Source organism: Somniosus microcephalus, chromosome 1, assembly GCF_052327205.1.
Source record: "Somniosus microcephalus isolate GS21.2 chromosome 1, FLI_Smic_1.0, whole genome shotgun sequence".
Taxonomy (NCBI): Eukaryota; Metazoa; Chordata; class Chondrichthyes; order Squaliformes; family Somniosidae; genus Somniosus; species Somniosus microcephalus.
Genome location: NC_140987.1, coordinates 178,135,851 through 178,151,770, shown reverse-complemented (window position 1 = coordinate 178,151,770; position 15,920 = coordinate 178,135,851). Strand labels below are relative to the sequence as shown.

General features: G+C 46.0%; 1 protein-coding gene across 1 annotated transcript in view; it reads left to right on the top strand.

Annotated features, from left to right (window-relative positions):
- The first annotated feature begins 1,977 nt into the window (after nucleotides 1–1,977).
- Nucleotides 1,978–15,920, top strand: part of LOC147124476 (calcium and integrin-binding protein 1-like) — a 160,042-nt gene continuing 146,099 nt past the window's right edge. The window contains exons 1-2 of the mRNA XM_085987673.1: nucleotides 1,978–4,442; nucleotides 14,354–14,388. Coding sequence (XP_085843799.1) covers nucleotides 4,311–4,442; nucleotides 14,354–14,388 — 167 coding nt within the window. The 5' untranslated portion in view covers nucleotides 1,978–4,310. The remainder of the gene's footprint in view (nucleotides 4,443–14,353; nucleotides 14,389–15,920) is intronic.

Here is a 15,920-nt window from a genome sequence, read left to right as displayed (position 1 = left end):
AGATAGGGTAGATAAAGAGGAACTTTTCCCCTTAGTAGGGGGGTCAATAACAAGGGGGCATAGATTCAGGGTAAGGGGCAGGAGATTTAGAGGGGATTTGAGGAGGAACTTTTTCACCCAGAGGGTGGTTGGAATCTGGAACTCACTGCCTGAAAGGATGGTAGAGGCAGGAACCCTCACAACATTCAAGAAGCATTTGGATGAGCACTTGAAATGCCACTGCATACAAGGCTATGGACCAAATGCTGGAAAATGGGATTAGACTGGACAGGGATTGATGGACGGCGCAGACACGATGGGCCGAAGGGCCTCTTTCTGTGCTGTATAACTCAATGGCCTAGAAATTGAGTTTGCGCTGCGCCAGGGCTTTAGCGCCGGAAGTTAGCGCCGGCGCTAAGTCCCTTTGCGCGCGCCAAAAATTCAGTAGCGCCGCGCCCAAACGGCTGCCGGCGCTACTGAAGGGTTTTAGCGCCTGAAAACTGGCGCAACGCGCCGCATTGCGGCGCTATTCCGGCGCTGCGGCGCCCGCTGCGGTGCGGCAGGCTCGGGAAGTGCAGGCCTCCTCCTTCCGTTAAGGAGGAGCTGCCTGCACCCGGCCGCGGCCCGCGCAAATCTCTTCAAAAATGAGCCCGGCACCTCGGACAAGTGCCGGGCTTGCATCTGTTCCGGGGGGGCGGGGGGGGGAGAAGTCCGGGGAGGGAGCTGCGGGCAGGCGGCCGGCGGGAAAGCGGCCGGCCGCCGCGCCTCCTTAAAGCGCCGGCGCAGACTCCGGCAACACTCGTTTGCTGGAGTCTTAGTTGCGGCTGCCACTGGCGAGGCGGCCGCAACTGAATTTCGGCTTGGGGCCGGGTTACCACGGCAACCGGGACGCTGCGCACACCGATGACGTCATCGGTGCCGGCGCAGCGCTACCGGTCTACCGCCGCGGAAGGGCCCCAGGCAATTTAGGAACCGGCGCCAATTGCAGCGCTAGGCCCTCTAGCGCCGCAAAATCGGTGCTAAGGGCACTGAATTTCTAGGCCAAGGTCTCTACACTCATGTCCAAGTGCGGTGCTGTATTCTTGGAAGCTTTCTAAGCCTGTCCTTAGCCAAGAGGCCATGTCATTGCAGAGCAGGGTTTATTATGTTTGGCCTTAAGCTGTAATCGCAAGAATTATGTAATTTTCCAAATTTATACAAAATGTGAAATTTACAAATGCAAGCTTCTGTGTTTGATGGAGATATATTAGAAACCAAAAGAAAAGTAATGGTGCAATTAATCTGCTGCACCCTACCTAAAAAGTAACACTTGCTAGATGTAATGTAGTATATAACTTTAAAAAAGCTGCAGAAATTCTGGAAGATAAAATCTGTCACAGTTTCCTGTGTTCTGAGGACTCTTAACCGCCCTCTGAAGTAGCCTAGCAAGCCACTCAGTTGTATCAGGGCAACTAACCAGCAACGCCCACATCCCGAGAATTAATTAAAAAAAGAATTGGAGACGGGTGAGGCTGGAGGCGCAGCAGGGTGTTTGCACATTTCACTTTCCTTTGCTCTTTCCTCAAACAATCACACACAGTGTGGCAACCTGGTGGTGCATCTGCTACCGCTGACCCTTGTCCCTCTTGCCCTTTCTCTAGGTCCTTTCGATGACTTGGGCCTGCAGCCGCATAGATGGAGAGGGGGAAGCCAATCTCCTACTGATGCACCATCACTCGCTCTGACCTTCCCAAGTACCAGCACAGAGATGTCTATAAAGTGACCTAGAGGGGTCTGCACAGAGTGATTCATTTAGGACTAGTGAGCAAGCGCGGGTACAATGGAAACATAAGAACATAAGAAGATAAGAAACAGGAGCAGGAGTAGGCCAATCAGCCCCTCGAGCCTGCTCCGCCATTCAGTAAGATCATGGCTGATCCAATCTTGGGCTCAACACCACTTTCCTGCTCTCTCCCCATACCCCTTGACTCCCTTGTAATTCAAATGTCTGTCAATCTCTGCCTTGAATATATTCAAGAAACGGTTTGCCAGAAGGAAGGCTCAGGTCCGAGATCTGCTGAAGAGGATGGAGGTGCAGACTTTAGGGGCAAAGCCTTTAAATGAAAAATGCTTTATGTGCAGCAGTACTTGCTCAAATTGCCTGCCTGTGAGCTACCCCATCACATTGGAGATTGTGGAGTAGTCCACTACCAACCCATGTGCGATTCTGATGCATGGCAACAACACTCTGCAGTCAAGCATGGAATGTGTGATCACCTCAATGGGCATTGCATCTGGATCCTCCTTTCAGGAGACTACGGCAGCAGTAGTAGAACCTCTCAGAGATGCTCATACAGATGCCGTGCAGGATCTGGGCTCCACCATATCCTCTGCCTTGGACAGGCTGATGGACTAAATAGATAGCGGCTTCACTCGCGTTACGGATCTCCTACAGTCTGCTCTCATGCAAATCAGTGGGAGTGCTGAGCTGCAGCCTCACAGCAGGGGCAGTGGTACAACAGGAGTGGAATACCTGTATGTTGTCCTTTCTCAGGATGACAGCACATCCGCACACTCACCACCACCTTAACCAATGCCCTAGTGCCAAGAAGCCAACTGCCCCGACAGTCGTCGAGATGCTGCAGTCTGCAGCCAGGCCCTCTCAAGCCTGAGCTCCTTCAGGTCACTGACCACTAACATCTCAAGAGCTCCTCATCTGAGACCAGCCTTCTACCTCAAACACCTCATAGGAGAACTAGAGTAGGAAAGAAGACACTTAAGAGATGCAATAGTGGCTCAGACCTGGGTGACAATTAGGCATTTATGTAAAGTAGTAAAATGACAAACCATTTTGATATTTTTGTGTGCAGAATGTTTCTATACTAGCTGTTGACCCTGCACTGTCAGGTGACTTGTATATCAATTTTGGTCTTTGGGCGGTGAGACGTTGGACGGGACTGTTAATTTGGGTTGGGGGTGGGATTGTTCAGCTGAAGGTGCTGCCGAAGTGCTCTGGCTACAAACTGATGTTGGAACCCTTTCCTCATGTCGTCTGTATTGCCTTTACCATTTGGTTGAATGTCCTCATCCAATGGTGGCTCCATGTGTTGACCCCGTTGCAGTGCAAAATTATGCAGCATCCCACAAACCACTATCATCCGGGACTCTCTCCCTCAGCTGTATTGGAGGAAACCACCGGACCTGTCCAGGCAGTGGAATTGTTACCTAAGCATTCCAAGGGTATGTCCAATAACGGCTCAAGTTGACCTGCAGATCTGGTCGTAGTGCAGTTCAGCCAGCGAGTGTGGGTTCTGAGAGGTGTCATGAGCCAGGTATGCTGGGGATAGCCCTGGTCGCCAAGCTGCCAGCCTCTTGCATTGCTACTCCTACTCCTCCTGGTCCAACATAGAAAGTAACAAAACTTACCTAAAATGGCCTCTTCTGATCCTGGATCTTCTTTTTTGACTTTATCTGATGGGAAAGCCATCAGATAAAGTCCTCATTCAGACCAGCATTAACATAGCAATAAGGAAGTAGAGCAGTGCTTGGTTTGTGGTGTTGAGATAATCCTAATTCCAGCGTAGCTACATCAGTTATAGAATGCAAAAGCAGTCCACTCGAGAAAATATTTTTCATATTTCATACACTTGCTTCCAAAATCCTTTTTGTAAATCATAGAATAATTTATTGGTCATAGAATCTACATGATGTGATGTGGTTGCACTGCAATTACACCCTCTGGTACAGTACAATATGCTATGTGATGTAGTCATCAGCCTATCATAGGACAGAGATAGATGAGGTCATGTGATCAAAATAAAATCACTAATATATGCAGCGATTTACATCATCAGAAGAATTGTGCCACTTGACTGCATGACATCATAATTTTAAATATCACTGAATACTGTGGTCAATATAAAGCAAAAGAAACATTAATTTCTAAAATATTGCATGAAAGCAGTAATGTTTCCTTGTCCAGTATGTCTTCTAAACTAACTGGCTCCAGAGCATTGATTAAAAATGTTTTGGCTGCAGCACCAATGCCCTTTCTAGCCTCATGTGATCTTTGCAAAAAGGATTAAGGCTGAAAAAAAAACAAAGAAAAAAAAAGTGACATCACAAGAGCTTGCATCCTAGCAACAGATTTTTTTCTATATAAATAGTTGTTTTGAATTTAAAACCATATTCTAGAATGGAATGCTAACTGCCGAGTGACGTTGGTTGGATCTTGAAAATATAGCAAACTTGGACAACTGATTTTCCCCTTCATTCCCATTGCATGTGTTATCTGTTGCTCTGAGGAATTGATAGTCTTTGGTCTCGACAGCTGTACCTGTAAGGCTGAAAAAATGGCAGACCATGGACTTAGAGCAAGATTATTTGATATTCTTAAACCAAGCTCATGGAAATTGCAAAATCTAACCTTCCCGTGGCGCATCTCAACTGATCGATTGTCGCAGGTTCAGCTTAAGGAGTATCAGGTAACTATTATTAAAACAAGTAAAACTTCTTCACCCTACACAATCTCCATATACTACGGTAGGTCCTCGAAGGATCTCTGCTGCCATTAAACATGCTGTGGAGGGTAGTGCTTGGTGGGCTGGTGTCTTCTGCCATGCTACTTTATAATCCACGTGCTGCTGTTTCTCCTCCTCCCTAAAGATGGCATAGAAAGGTATGCCCATGGGGAATGTCATACCTTCTCCAGAGTGGTTCTGAGAATGTGTGTGTGTGGGGCGATACTGTAATACGGTAGGACGTGGACGTGGGGGTGGGTCAAGTGCAAGTCTTGGTGAAAAAAAACTGTAAAAACTAAAGGGTTGAGAAAATGTTTATGAAGCTTGAAATCAGCAAGCAAAGTTTGGGGACTCTTCAATGCTCCAAAACTCCTTATTTCCACCTGAAACTGGGGACTTGGGGAGGAACTGCATCTGTTTTATATGAGTGTAGATTTCAGTAGCAGCGTAAAAGCAGGAAATTCACGGGTACAGCATCACCAGCTGAGTAGCGCTCCGATGCAAATCAACATCATGGGGCTTTGGCGGGTGGATCGTCAAAGCTGCCAAAAAGATCAAGGAAACTCACGCCTAGTGCATTAATGATGCATAAGCAGCATAATACTCTTAACATGAGTTTCTTTTATTTTTTTAGTGCAATAACGATGTAAAAACAGTGTAAGTGCTGAAGATAGCAAATGTAATGTATATACCTTTAAGGGGAGAACTATCTTTTACAGCTCATGTATACTGCAGTACCGGCAGTGACCACACCTGTATATAGCACTGAGTAGTAATCTGTACAGATCAGTTCCACTGTGAGCCACGTTGAGTAAACACCTGTTGTACCATTTCTCCTGCAGTCTGTGTCTTATTATACACAGACACAACATTGGCGACAAGGCAAGTTTGAACCTACCTGCAACTCTGCATCACCTCCCGGGGATTCGTTCCTGGAGATCAGTGGATTGGAGGTCAAGGCCAGAGGCTCGGGCATCGACCACGGGCAACCGCCCAGTCATCCAGCAGAGACTCGAGAATTGCGGGGGAGGCTGTCGAAAGCCAGGCTTGGCTTTCCAGTCGAGGTGGTCCAGCGAAACGGGCTGGCAACAGGTAGTGCGCAGACCCTTCCCGGACAGCGGCGGGCTAGAGCCCGACCGAGCGGCACAGCAAAGGGCCGAGCAGCGTCAACGGGGGAGAGAGAGAGAGGGCAGAGCGCACAGGGCGCAGCCGGTGTTCAGGGGCCGAGCAGCGTCGAAGAGAGGGAGAGAGAGACGCACAGAAACCTGCGAGGCACCGCCATTGCCACGAGGACCGCCGAGAGCAGCGTTGGCAGCAGCGCAGGAGAAGCACGCGAAACCTACAGGGTGCCGCCATTGCCACGAGAACCGGCGGGAGTGGCGTTGGCAGCAACGGGGGAGGAAGGAAAGCACAGGAGACACCATTTTAAGCCATTGGGAGACGCCTTTTTAAACTACACCCAAAATGCCGAAGAGTGGCAGTATCACCGCATTTGACAATGAAGTCGAAGATTGGACTACATATGTCGAATGAATAGAGGTATACTGCAAGGCAAATGAGGTGTCAGATGACAAGAAAGCGTCGGTATTGTTAAATTTAATGGGTGCAAAGACGTATGGTTTATTACGAAATCTAGTAACCCCAACGAAGCCAATGGAAAAGAGTTTTGAAGACATAGTAACGATACTACAGGAACATTTAAACCCCACACCGCTGCTGATAGCAGAAAGATTCAAGTTTCACAAACGGAACAAGCATAAGGATGAAAGCAATGCTGATAATTTAACAGAACTACACAAATTATCGAAACATTGCCAGTTTGGAGCGGGACTGGCAGATACCTTAAGGGATAAGTTTGTGTGTGGGCTTCAAAGTGAAGGAACCCAGAAACGGCTTTTGTCTGAAAAGGACCTTACGCTGAAAAAGGCTTTCAGCATTGCGGTATCATATGAAGCAGCAGCACGGGGCGCTGCAGAGATACAACAGAGACCGCAAGAATATGGCACAAACGAAATGTCATATGGAACAGAGAAGTGCTATCGCTGCGGCAGAACAACACACGACCAGAATGATTGCTGGTTCAAAGACAAAGTGTGCAGACAGTGTGGAAAAGTAGGACACATAGCACGAGTCTGCAGGTCGGGAAAGAAAACAGCAATAAGAAACCTACCAAAGAAAAGTACAAGAAGGTACATAAGATGACGGAGAATAGTTCAGACGAACAAAAGAGTGATAACGACTCCGAAAGCAGGGAACTGAGTTGTCTGAAACTACATAATGTGATCACAACGGAGGATCACCGAACCATTTGGGTCACTCTCAAGATAGCAGGAGTCCAGGTAAAGATGGAATTGGACACAGGATCAGCCCTAACAGTCATAAACCGATGGGACTACGAGCAGCTATTCTCACACATACCCTTGAGAGACACAAAAATTATTTTGAAGACGTACACGGGGCAAAAAGTCTACCCCATAGGAAAAATAAGTGTGACCGTTATATATAACGATAAGGAAACACCAAAACTAGACCTGCATGTATTACAAGATGGAGGACCACCATTACTGGGACGTGAATGGATCCGGAAAATACAACTGGATTGGCATTCCATACAGGCACTGACTGTGGCTGACAAAAAGGATGACGACGTCACACCTGGGCGACTGTCAAAGATCCTAACTGATGCGAAAGAAGTGTTTCAGCAAGGACTCGGAACACTAAAAGGCATGACAGCGATGATTAAAATTGAAGAAAACGCAAGCCCAAAATTTTTTAAGGCCAGACCGGTACCTTATGCAATCCGCCCAGCCGTCGAAGCAGAGCTGGAGAGTCTGGAACGTTCAGGTGTACTGTCCAAGGTAGACTGGAGCGAGTGGGCTACACCCATCATCCCTGTGATGAAAAAGTCGTTGAGCAGCACGCCTGGGAACCAAGGAAGGTTCGCATCTGTGGGGACTTTAAGGTAACAGTGAACCCGGTCCTTCACACCGTACAATATCCACTTCCGCAGATTGAAGATATTTTCGCCTCGCTATCTGGAGGGAAACGCTTCACTAAGATTGATCTGGCCCAGGCGTATCTGCAAATGGAGGTAGAAGAAGCATCAAAAAAATACCTCACAATCAACACCCATAAAGGTCTCTACCAATACAACCAGCTGGTATTCGGGGTAGCATCAGCTCCGCCTATTTGGCAGAGGGCAATGGAACAAGTCCTGCAAGGGATCCCAGGGACTCAGTGTTATTTGGACGACATCCTGGTCACGGGCGAAAATGACAGTGATCACCTTGCCAACCTGGAGCAGGTGCTCACTAGATTGCAGGAATATGGGCTCCGAGCTAACCGTCCCAAATGCAAGTTTTTTAGAAAACAGATCTCGTATTGTGGCCACGTTATCGATAAAGAGGGGTTACATAAGTCCCCAGAGAAGATTGAGGCAGTAGTCAAGGCTCCAGCACTGGAAAATGTGTCACAACTGAGGTCGTTCCTCGGGCTGGTAAACTACTACCATAAGTTCTTGCCAAATTTGTCTACAATACTACACCCACTGAAAACCCTACTGCAAATTGGGGTGCCATGGAAGTGGAGTGACGAATGTAGATGAGCTTTCCAGAAGAGCAAAACACTAATCACATCGAAAGAGGTATTGGCACATTACAACCCAGCATTACCAATTCGGTTGGCATGTGATGCGTCACCCTACGGCATTGGAGCAGTGCTGTCGCACAAATTCTTGGACGGCTCAGAGAGGCCAATAGCCTTTGCGTCACGATCACTAACCTCAGCCGAGCGTAACTACACCCAGATTGACCGGGAGTCCCTCAGCCTAGTGTGGGGAGTGAAAAAGTTAAATCACTATCTGCACGGGCAGAAGTTCACCTTGCTGACTGATCACCAGCCTCTTGTCTCCATTTTTAATCCGAAGAAGGGCGTTCCGGTGATGACTGCGCAACGACTACACAGATGGTCACTTTTTCTAGGGGCGCACCACTATGAGATTGAATATAAGGGCACGAAACAGCATGGAAATGCTGATGGGCTATCACGCCTGCCACTGCCTGCTGCGGAGGAAGCACCAGCAGTGGATCCTGTCGAAATATTCCATTCGACTATAGTTGAATACCTACCGGTAACTAACGCTTGTATCGAAAAGGAAACCCGAAATGACCCGACACTGTCTCGGGTATATGATTTGACGGTGAAGGGATGGCCAGCACATGTCGACTCACTGTTGCCAGCATTCTCGACATGGAGAGAACAGCTGTCAGTGTGCCAGGGGACCTTGATGTGTGGATCCCGAATGGTAATTCCACCCAAGTTAAGGGATAGAGTGCTCAATGAGCTTCATGAGGGTCATCTGGGAGGGGTAAAAATGAAAAGCCTAGCCAGGGCTTATGTGTGGTGGCCGGGAATCGATAAACAAATCGAGGACCTGACCAAGAGTTGCTCAGGATGCCAGAAAGTCCAAAATGCACCACCACAGGCCCCTCTACACCCATGGGAGTGGCCCTCATCTCCATGGCAACGGGTGCATATTGATTTTGCTGGTCCATTCATGGACTCAATGTTTTTAATAGCCGTGGATGCGCACTCGAAATGGCCTGAGGTCATCAAAATGCCCTCCACCACCACGGAGAAAACTATTGCAGTCCTACGGACCATTTTTGCCAGGAATGGCTTGCCAGAACAGATTTGCTCCGACAACGGACCACAGTTTGTGTCCGAAGAGTTCCGGAGGTTCTTGAAAAAGAATGGGGTAAGGCATTACACATCCGCCCCGTATCATCCAGCCACAAATGGATTGTCTGAGAGGTTCGTACAAACCTTTAAGAAGGCAATAAAGGCTATGTACAATGACAACATTCCGCTGCAGCACAAGGTGGACAATTTCATGTTCGCCTACCGGAATGCGACACATGCAGTCACCAACCAGGCCCCAGCCATGATGTTCTTTAACCGAAGGTTAAGATCTCGCCTGGATTTGCTCAGACCAAACGTACGAAGAGATGTTGAGAGTAAGCAATTCCAGCACATCCATGAGAAGCCAACAAGGAGCTTCAATGTAGGGCAACCAGTCTTGGCCCGCGACTACCGAACAGAAAAATAGCAGCCAGGAACGATATGCACATGGCGGGGCCCACTAATGTACACAGTGGACGTTGGGGAGAGCATCGTGAGACGCCATGTTGACCAGATCCTAGAGTCACAGGAACAAGTCAACCCCATGCCTCGCCCATACGTACCTGGTGATGAACCCGACGTACAGGTCGCATCTACCCCAGAAACAGTAGCATCGGAAGCTGATGAACCAACCGACGACAGGGGGCCAGAATCGCCTCCGCACCAAGAGCAAGACACTCGGGAAAGGCGCTATCTAGAAAGGATCAGGAAGCCTCCCCAAAGACTGAATATATAAATAGACTATTTTCAGCTAATGTTGCATGTTAAAAGTGTTAATTGTAATTAGTTTGATATTTAATTGTTAAATGAGTGTTATGGTACTGTTAATCTAAAAGGGGAGGAATTGTAATGTATATACCTTTAAGGGGGGGACTATCTTTTACAGCTCATGTATACTGCAGTACCGGCACTGAGTAGTAATCTGTACAGATCAGTTCCACTGTGAGCCATGTTGAGTAAACACCAGTTGTACCGTTTCTCCTGCAGTCTGTGTCTTATTATACACAGACACAACAGCAAAGGAATTCAGAGCCTTTGCTTTGGATATGCAAACAACTCTCTCCCTTGCAGCACTCAACCTGAAAGTGAGACTATCAGGCGAACTGTTACTATGATCAAATCTTTAACATCAATATGTAGAATTATTTACCGTGCATTCCTGGCATGTGAAAGATAAAAATTTTAAAAATAAAGGGGAAGAAGTTCAGTATCGCCCCATTTGGGGCGCAATTATCGGCCGGGCGCAAAGATTAGCGCCTGGCGCTAATTATTGCCTCCGACTGCAAACTTGGCTTTTATCGTCCACGGAGTTGATTGGAGCGCTAAATCAGGCGCTTCACACCTGTCTTAAGGCGCAAAGGCCGAGGAGCGAGGCGCTACCTCAGAACACTGGCGAAGCTCATGTGATGCAAGTCAGCAATGGAACACAGACACACTGGCCCCGGCCAGTTCTTAAAGTGGATCTTGCTCTCCATCCACATCCTGCTCATTGCAGCCTTGAATCTCGGCCTGGAGAGAGCTGTACATCAAATCTGCTGGAAAGAACAATGGAGAGGCCCAGGGAAAGAGCTCAGAGTGCAGCACCCACAGTCTCTTCTAAATCGATACAAGGAAGGGCAAATTAAAATGAACCTGTAAAGTGCTGTTCAGTACTCAAAACTCCTTCACACAGCGTTGAATCTCTCCAGAAGTCTCTCTCTCTCTCAGAATGCGTGGTGCAAAAATGTCACCAACAAAAAAAGGCAGGAAGCGGTCATCTTTAAATAGCGCTCCCCCAGTCCCTTTCTGACTACAAAACGTTCCCCTCAACCTGTCATTGCTAGCGGCAGGCAGTAAGGCAGGGGGCGTCACTCAAAAAAAAAAAATTCCACTGAGAAGAAAAGGGTGTAAAAGAAAAGACAGCCATCCGTGGCTAAGTAAAGAAATTAAGGATAGTGTTCGACTAAAAACAAGGGCATATAAGGTAGCCAAATCTAGTGGGAGGATAGAGGATTGGGAAAACTTTAAAAGACAGCAAAAAATAACAAAAAGATTGATTAAGAAAGGGAAGATAGATTATGAAAGTAAATTAGCAAAAAATATAAAAACAGATAGTAAGAGTTTTTATAGTTATATAAAAAGAAAAAGGGTGGCTAAAGTAAATGTTGGTCCCTTAGAGGATGAGACCGGGAAATTAATGGTGGGAAATATGGAGATGGCAAAAACACTGAATGAATATTTTATATCAGTCTTTACAGTAGAAGACACTAAGAATATCCCAACACTGGACAAACAGGGGGCTAAAGGGGGGGAGGAGCTAAACACGATCAAAATCACTAAGGAAGTGGTACTTGGTAAAATAATGGGAGTCAAGGAGGATAAATCACCTGGACCTGATGGCTTACATCCTAGGGTCTTGAGGGAAGTGGCGGTAGGGATTGTGGATGCATTGGTAATAATTTTCCAAAAACCCCTGGACTCGGCAATGGTCCCAGCAGACTGGAAAACTGCTAATGTAACACCCTTATTTAAAAAGGGCAGTAGACAGAAGGCTGGAAACTATAGACCGGTTAGCCTAACATCTGTGGTAGGTAAAATTTTGGAGTCCATTATTAAGGAGACAGTAACAGGACATTTGGATAATCATAATTTAATAGGACAAAGTCAGCATGGTTTTATGAAGGGGAAGTCATGTTTGACAAATTTGCTGGAGTTCTTTGAGGAAGTAACATATAGGGTGGATAAAGGGGAACCAGTGGACGTAGTGTATTTAGACTTCCAAAAGGCATTTGACAAGGTGCCACACAAAAGATTATTGCTTAAGATAAAAAATCACGGGATTGGGGGTAATATTCTGGCATGGATAGAGGATTGGCTATCTAACAGAAGGCAGAGAGTTGGGATAAATGGTTCATTCTCAGACTGGCAATCAGTAACTAGTGGTGTTCCGCAGGGGTCAGTGCTGGGTCCCCAACTCTTTACAATCTATATTAACGATTTGGAGGAGGGGACCGAGTGTAACATATCAAAGTTTGCAGATGATACTAAGATGGGAGGGAAAGTAGTGAGTGAGGAGGACATAAAAAACCTGCAAGGCGACATAGACAGGCTCAGTGAGTGGGCAGAGATTTGGCAGATGGAATACAATACTGGAAAGTGTGAGGTTATGCACTTTGTCAGGAAAAATTGTAGAGTAAGTTATTATCTTAATGGCAAGAAACTGGAAAGTACTGAAGTACAAAGGGATCTGGGGGTCCTGGTGCACGAAACTCAAAAGGTTAGTATGCAGGTGCAGCAAGTGATTAAGAAGGCCAATGGAATGTTGGCTTTCATTGCTAGGGGGATAGAATATAAAAATAGGGAGGTATTGCTTCAGTTGTACAAGGTATTGGTGAGACCGCACCTGGAATACTGCATACAGTTTTGGTGTCCATACTTAAGAAAGGACATACTTGCTCTCGAGTCAGTACAAAGAAGGTTCACTCGGTTAATCCCGGGGATGAGGGGATGGACATATGAGGAGAGGTTGAGTAGATTGGGACTCTACTCATTGGAGTTCAGAAGAATGAGCGGCGATCTTATTGAAACATGTAAGATTGTGAAGGAGTTGGATCGGGTGGATGTGGGGAGGATGTTCCCGATGATGGGTGAAACTAGAACTAGGGGGCATAGTCTTAGAATAAGGGGCTGCTCTTTCAAAACTGAGATGAGGAGGAACTACTTCACTCAGAGGGTGGTAGGTCCATGGAATATGCTGCCCCAAAAAGCTGTAGAAGCTACATCATTACATAAATTTAAAACAGAAATAGACAGTTTCCTAGAAGTAAAGGGAATTAAGGGTTACGGGGAGCCGGCAGGAATTTGGACATGAGTCTAGGTTCGGATCGGTCATGGCCCTGTGGGTAGCGGAGCAGGCCCAGGGGCCGTGTAGCCTGATCCTGCTCCTATTTCGTGTGTCTAATTCTGTTAGATTCAGGAGATGATTCTGTGATAGTGGATTGGCGGTTAGGATCAGATCAGCCATGATCTTATTGAATGGCGGAGCAGGCTCGAGGGGCCGATTGGCCTACTCCTGCTCCTATTTCTTATGTTCTTTTGTTCTTATGTTCATTACCCGGTCTGGGGCGCTACCGGGGCGTTGCGCACTCGACTGACGTCATGATCTGCCGGCGCAGGAGATCATGGCAGTTGTGTTTAGCGCTGCCGCAAAATGTCTAGTTAACTTCGTGAGCGGCGCAAACATCGCCGCGCACGGGTGCTAGTTGCTTTGCTCCCCGTTAGTGCCCTCTTAAGGTGCTAACAGGAGGCGCAAACCAACTGAATTTTCCCCCCAAAATGTTAAGATAACTTTTAAGTCTATGGCATTAAAGAAAAAGACTGAACCATGAAAGTGGGTGAAACAGCACAGAAAGGGATTATGCTACAGATTGTTGGTAAGTGCTATCAGGAGCAGTGTAGTTTTACAAGATCAGGCCATTTACTGTTGTCATTGTGCAAAAGCTTGTGCTGTTCCATATTTCAGAATTAGATCAGCTCGCGTGTAGTGTCTTGATAATACTAATAATTCTGGGTTGGCCTGGAGAGAAATAAAGTGCACTGGTAATCTACGATTATGCGAGTACTAAAGATTACTAGGTCTCTGCAGGGGAAATCACAGGGCTGCAGCTTCATGTTTTTATGAGATGTGAGGTCTATATCTGGGAAGTACAAGAAGATTATTGTAAGAGGGATTACATCACACACTGGTGGCAGCAGGTTGTGAAAAAGAGCTGTGCCATCACATAGACGTTAATAATGAAGCTGCCACCAGCTTCGTCTGGCCAGCCCGGCACAGGTCGGTTGTCCCGCGACTGTGCGTTAAAATTGCGTTGGGGTATTAATTACATCGTAGGATCCCGACTTTTGCATATTTATGAGGGCCTCACCTACCTGTGACAGTGGCCTCACACGCTGCCGGAAACACGCTAGTTAAACTGGCAGGAGGTGTGAGTGTGCCGCCAACCTGAAGAGGAGGACACTATTGCTATTTTAACCCCCACTCCCCACCCCCCACCCCGCACGCTCCATTCTCGTCGGGTGTGGGGGAGTTAAAATTGGCTGTTAAATCATGAAGAAACCCAAATTTCCACCCCTAGAAAAATATATTGTTATAATCATTCAGTTTAAAGAATTTTTTACATATGGATTGATACATTCTACTTTATTTCTTTTTGCAGGAGCTCACATTTCTCACGAAGCATGAAATTATTCGGTAAGTTTCCTATAATTTATAAATATAGAAGCTATGCAAAAAGCTGCAGTGCCCTGTATGGAGTAGGAGAAAAGAGCAAAAGAGAATCTGCTTGTGGAATGATGGAGCTGTGATTTGACACTTTGGTGCTATCAATACACTTTGCCATGGAGCAGTAAGATGCAAGTTCTTGCCTGTTAGTGGCCTGATGGAAAATGCCGTATCGCAGCTCTACTGTCAGAAGGAGGTGCCAAACTGAGCCTAGCTACTTCCCAGAGGAGGGAAAACTAGAGGATGAGTCATCCTATGTTGTCTGTGGCTGAGGACAATATTGGCAAAAGTATTTCAAGCATGTTCTCTTTACCTTCCTTCTTAAGAACATTAGAAATAGGAGAAGGAGGAGGCCATATGGCCAATCAAGCCTGCTCCGCCATTCAATAAGATCAAGGCTGAACTTTTACATCAACTCCACTTTTGTTGCCTAAACAATGGAGCACAAAGGCTTAATGGAGGTGGAAAAGGGGTGGGGCAAAGAGACAAAGAGAGACAGATAATTAATGTGGGACAGGAAAAACAGTACAAAACTTCAAATATGAATTTAATCTTTACTAACAGTGCAGAAATATACTTAGTTAAAAAAACTGACCCTAAATTCTCCTAATTTCACATTTGCAGTCAAATAGTAATACTGTAGTCCATTTTTCATCATCCTAAGGAGGTTGTGGTGTAAAACCTGACATTCAGGCCCAAACTAATGACCTACTTGTCAGCACTGTGGCTTGTGAGAAGACATGTTTCCCCTAATGCTCTACACATTCAGTACTTGGTCACAAAAATCGTCTCAACAGTTCTGACTAATCAGGAGTGGAGTATGCATGCATTCAAAGGAGATCTCTGATTTTTGAGACCTGTTTCAAGATAACCGTATATATTAAAAAGAATGTATGGAATTAATCTGATTCCTTGTGCATTCTGTTGTTTCGCAAGCCTCAATCTCTGTCTCAACACCTATATGTTTAAAATGATTCCCTGTTCTTGTTTTTGACGAGAGCTGGTGATAATGCAGTTTATGTAAATAAATTGAAATCAGCAACTCAAGAAGGAAAGAATATCAGATTTATACAAAATGCTAGAATATATACTGACTATATTATACTGACTATTTCTTGGTAATCAACTGTCTCTTGTCACTTTATAAACCTGCAATGATTACATCACAATAGCCATCTGTTTAGAGGTCATCATGCACCAATTATATGGAATATCCTGCAATCATTGTTCATCTTGACACCTCTTTGTTGTATCCGTGTGTTAATGGAGACACGGAATGCAGGAGTTGGTTTAACAGCTGTTTACTGAACAAAGTCTGGAGGTGAACTAAAAGATACAAGACGCTATATAGGCTTATATACCCGAGTGGTCACTACCGGTATTACAGTACACAGGGGCTCTTAAAGGTACATACACTACAATTCCTCCCCTTTTAGATAATTAGTACATAACACTTTAAGTAATCATTAATTAACATGTTTACAAGAACAATAATCTACACA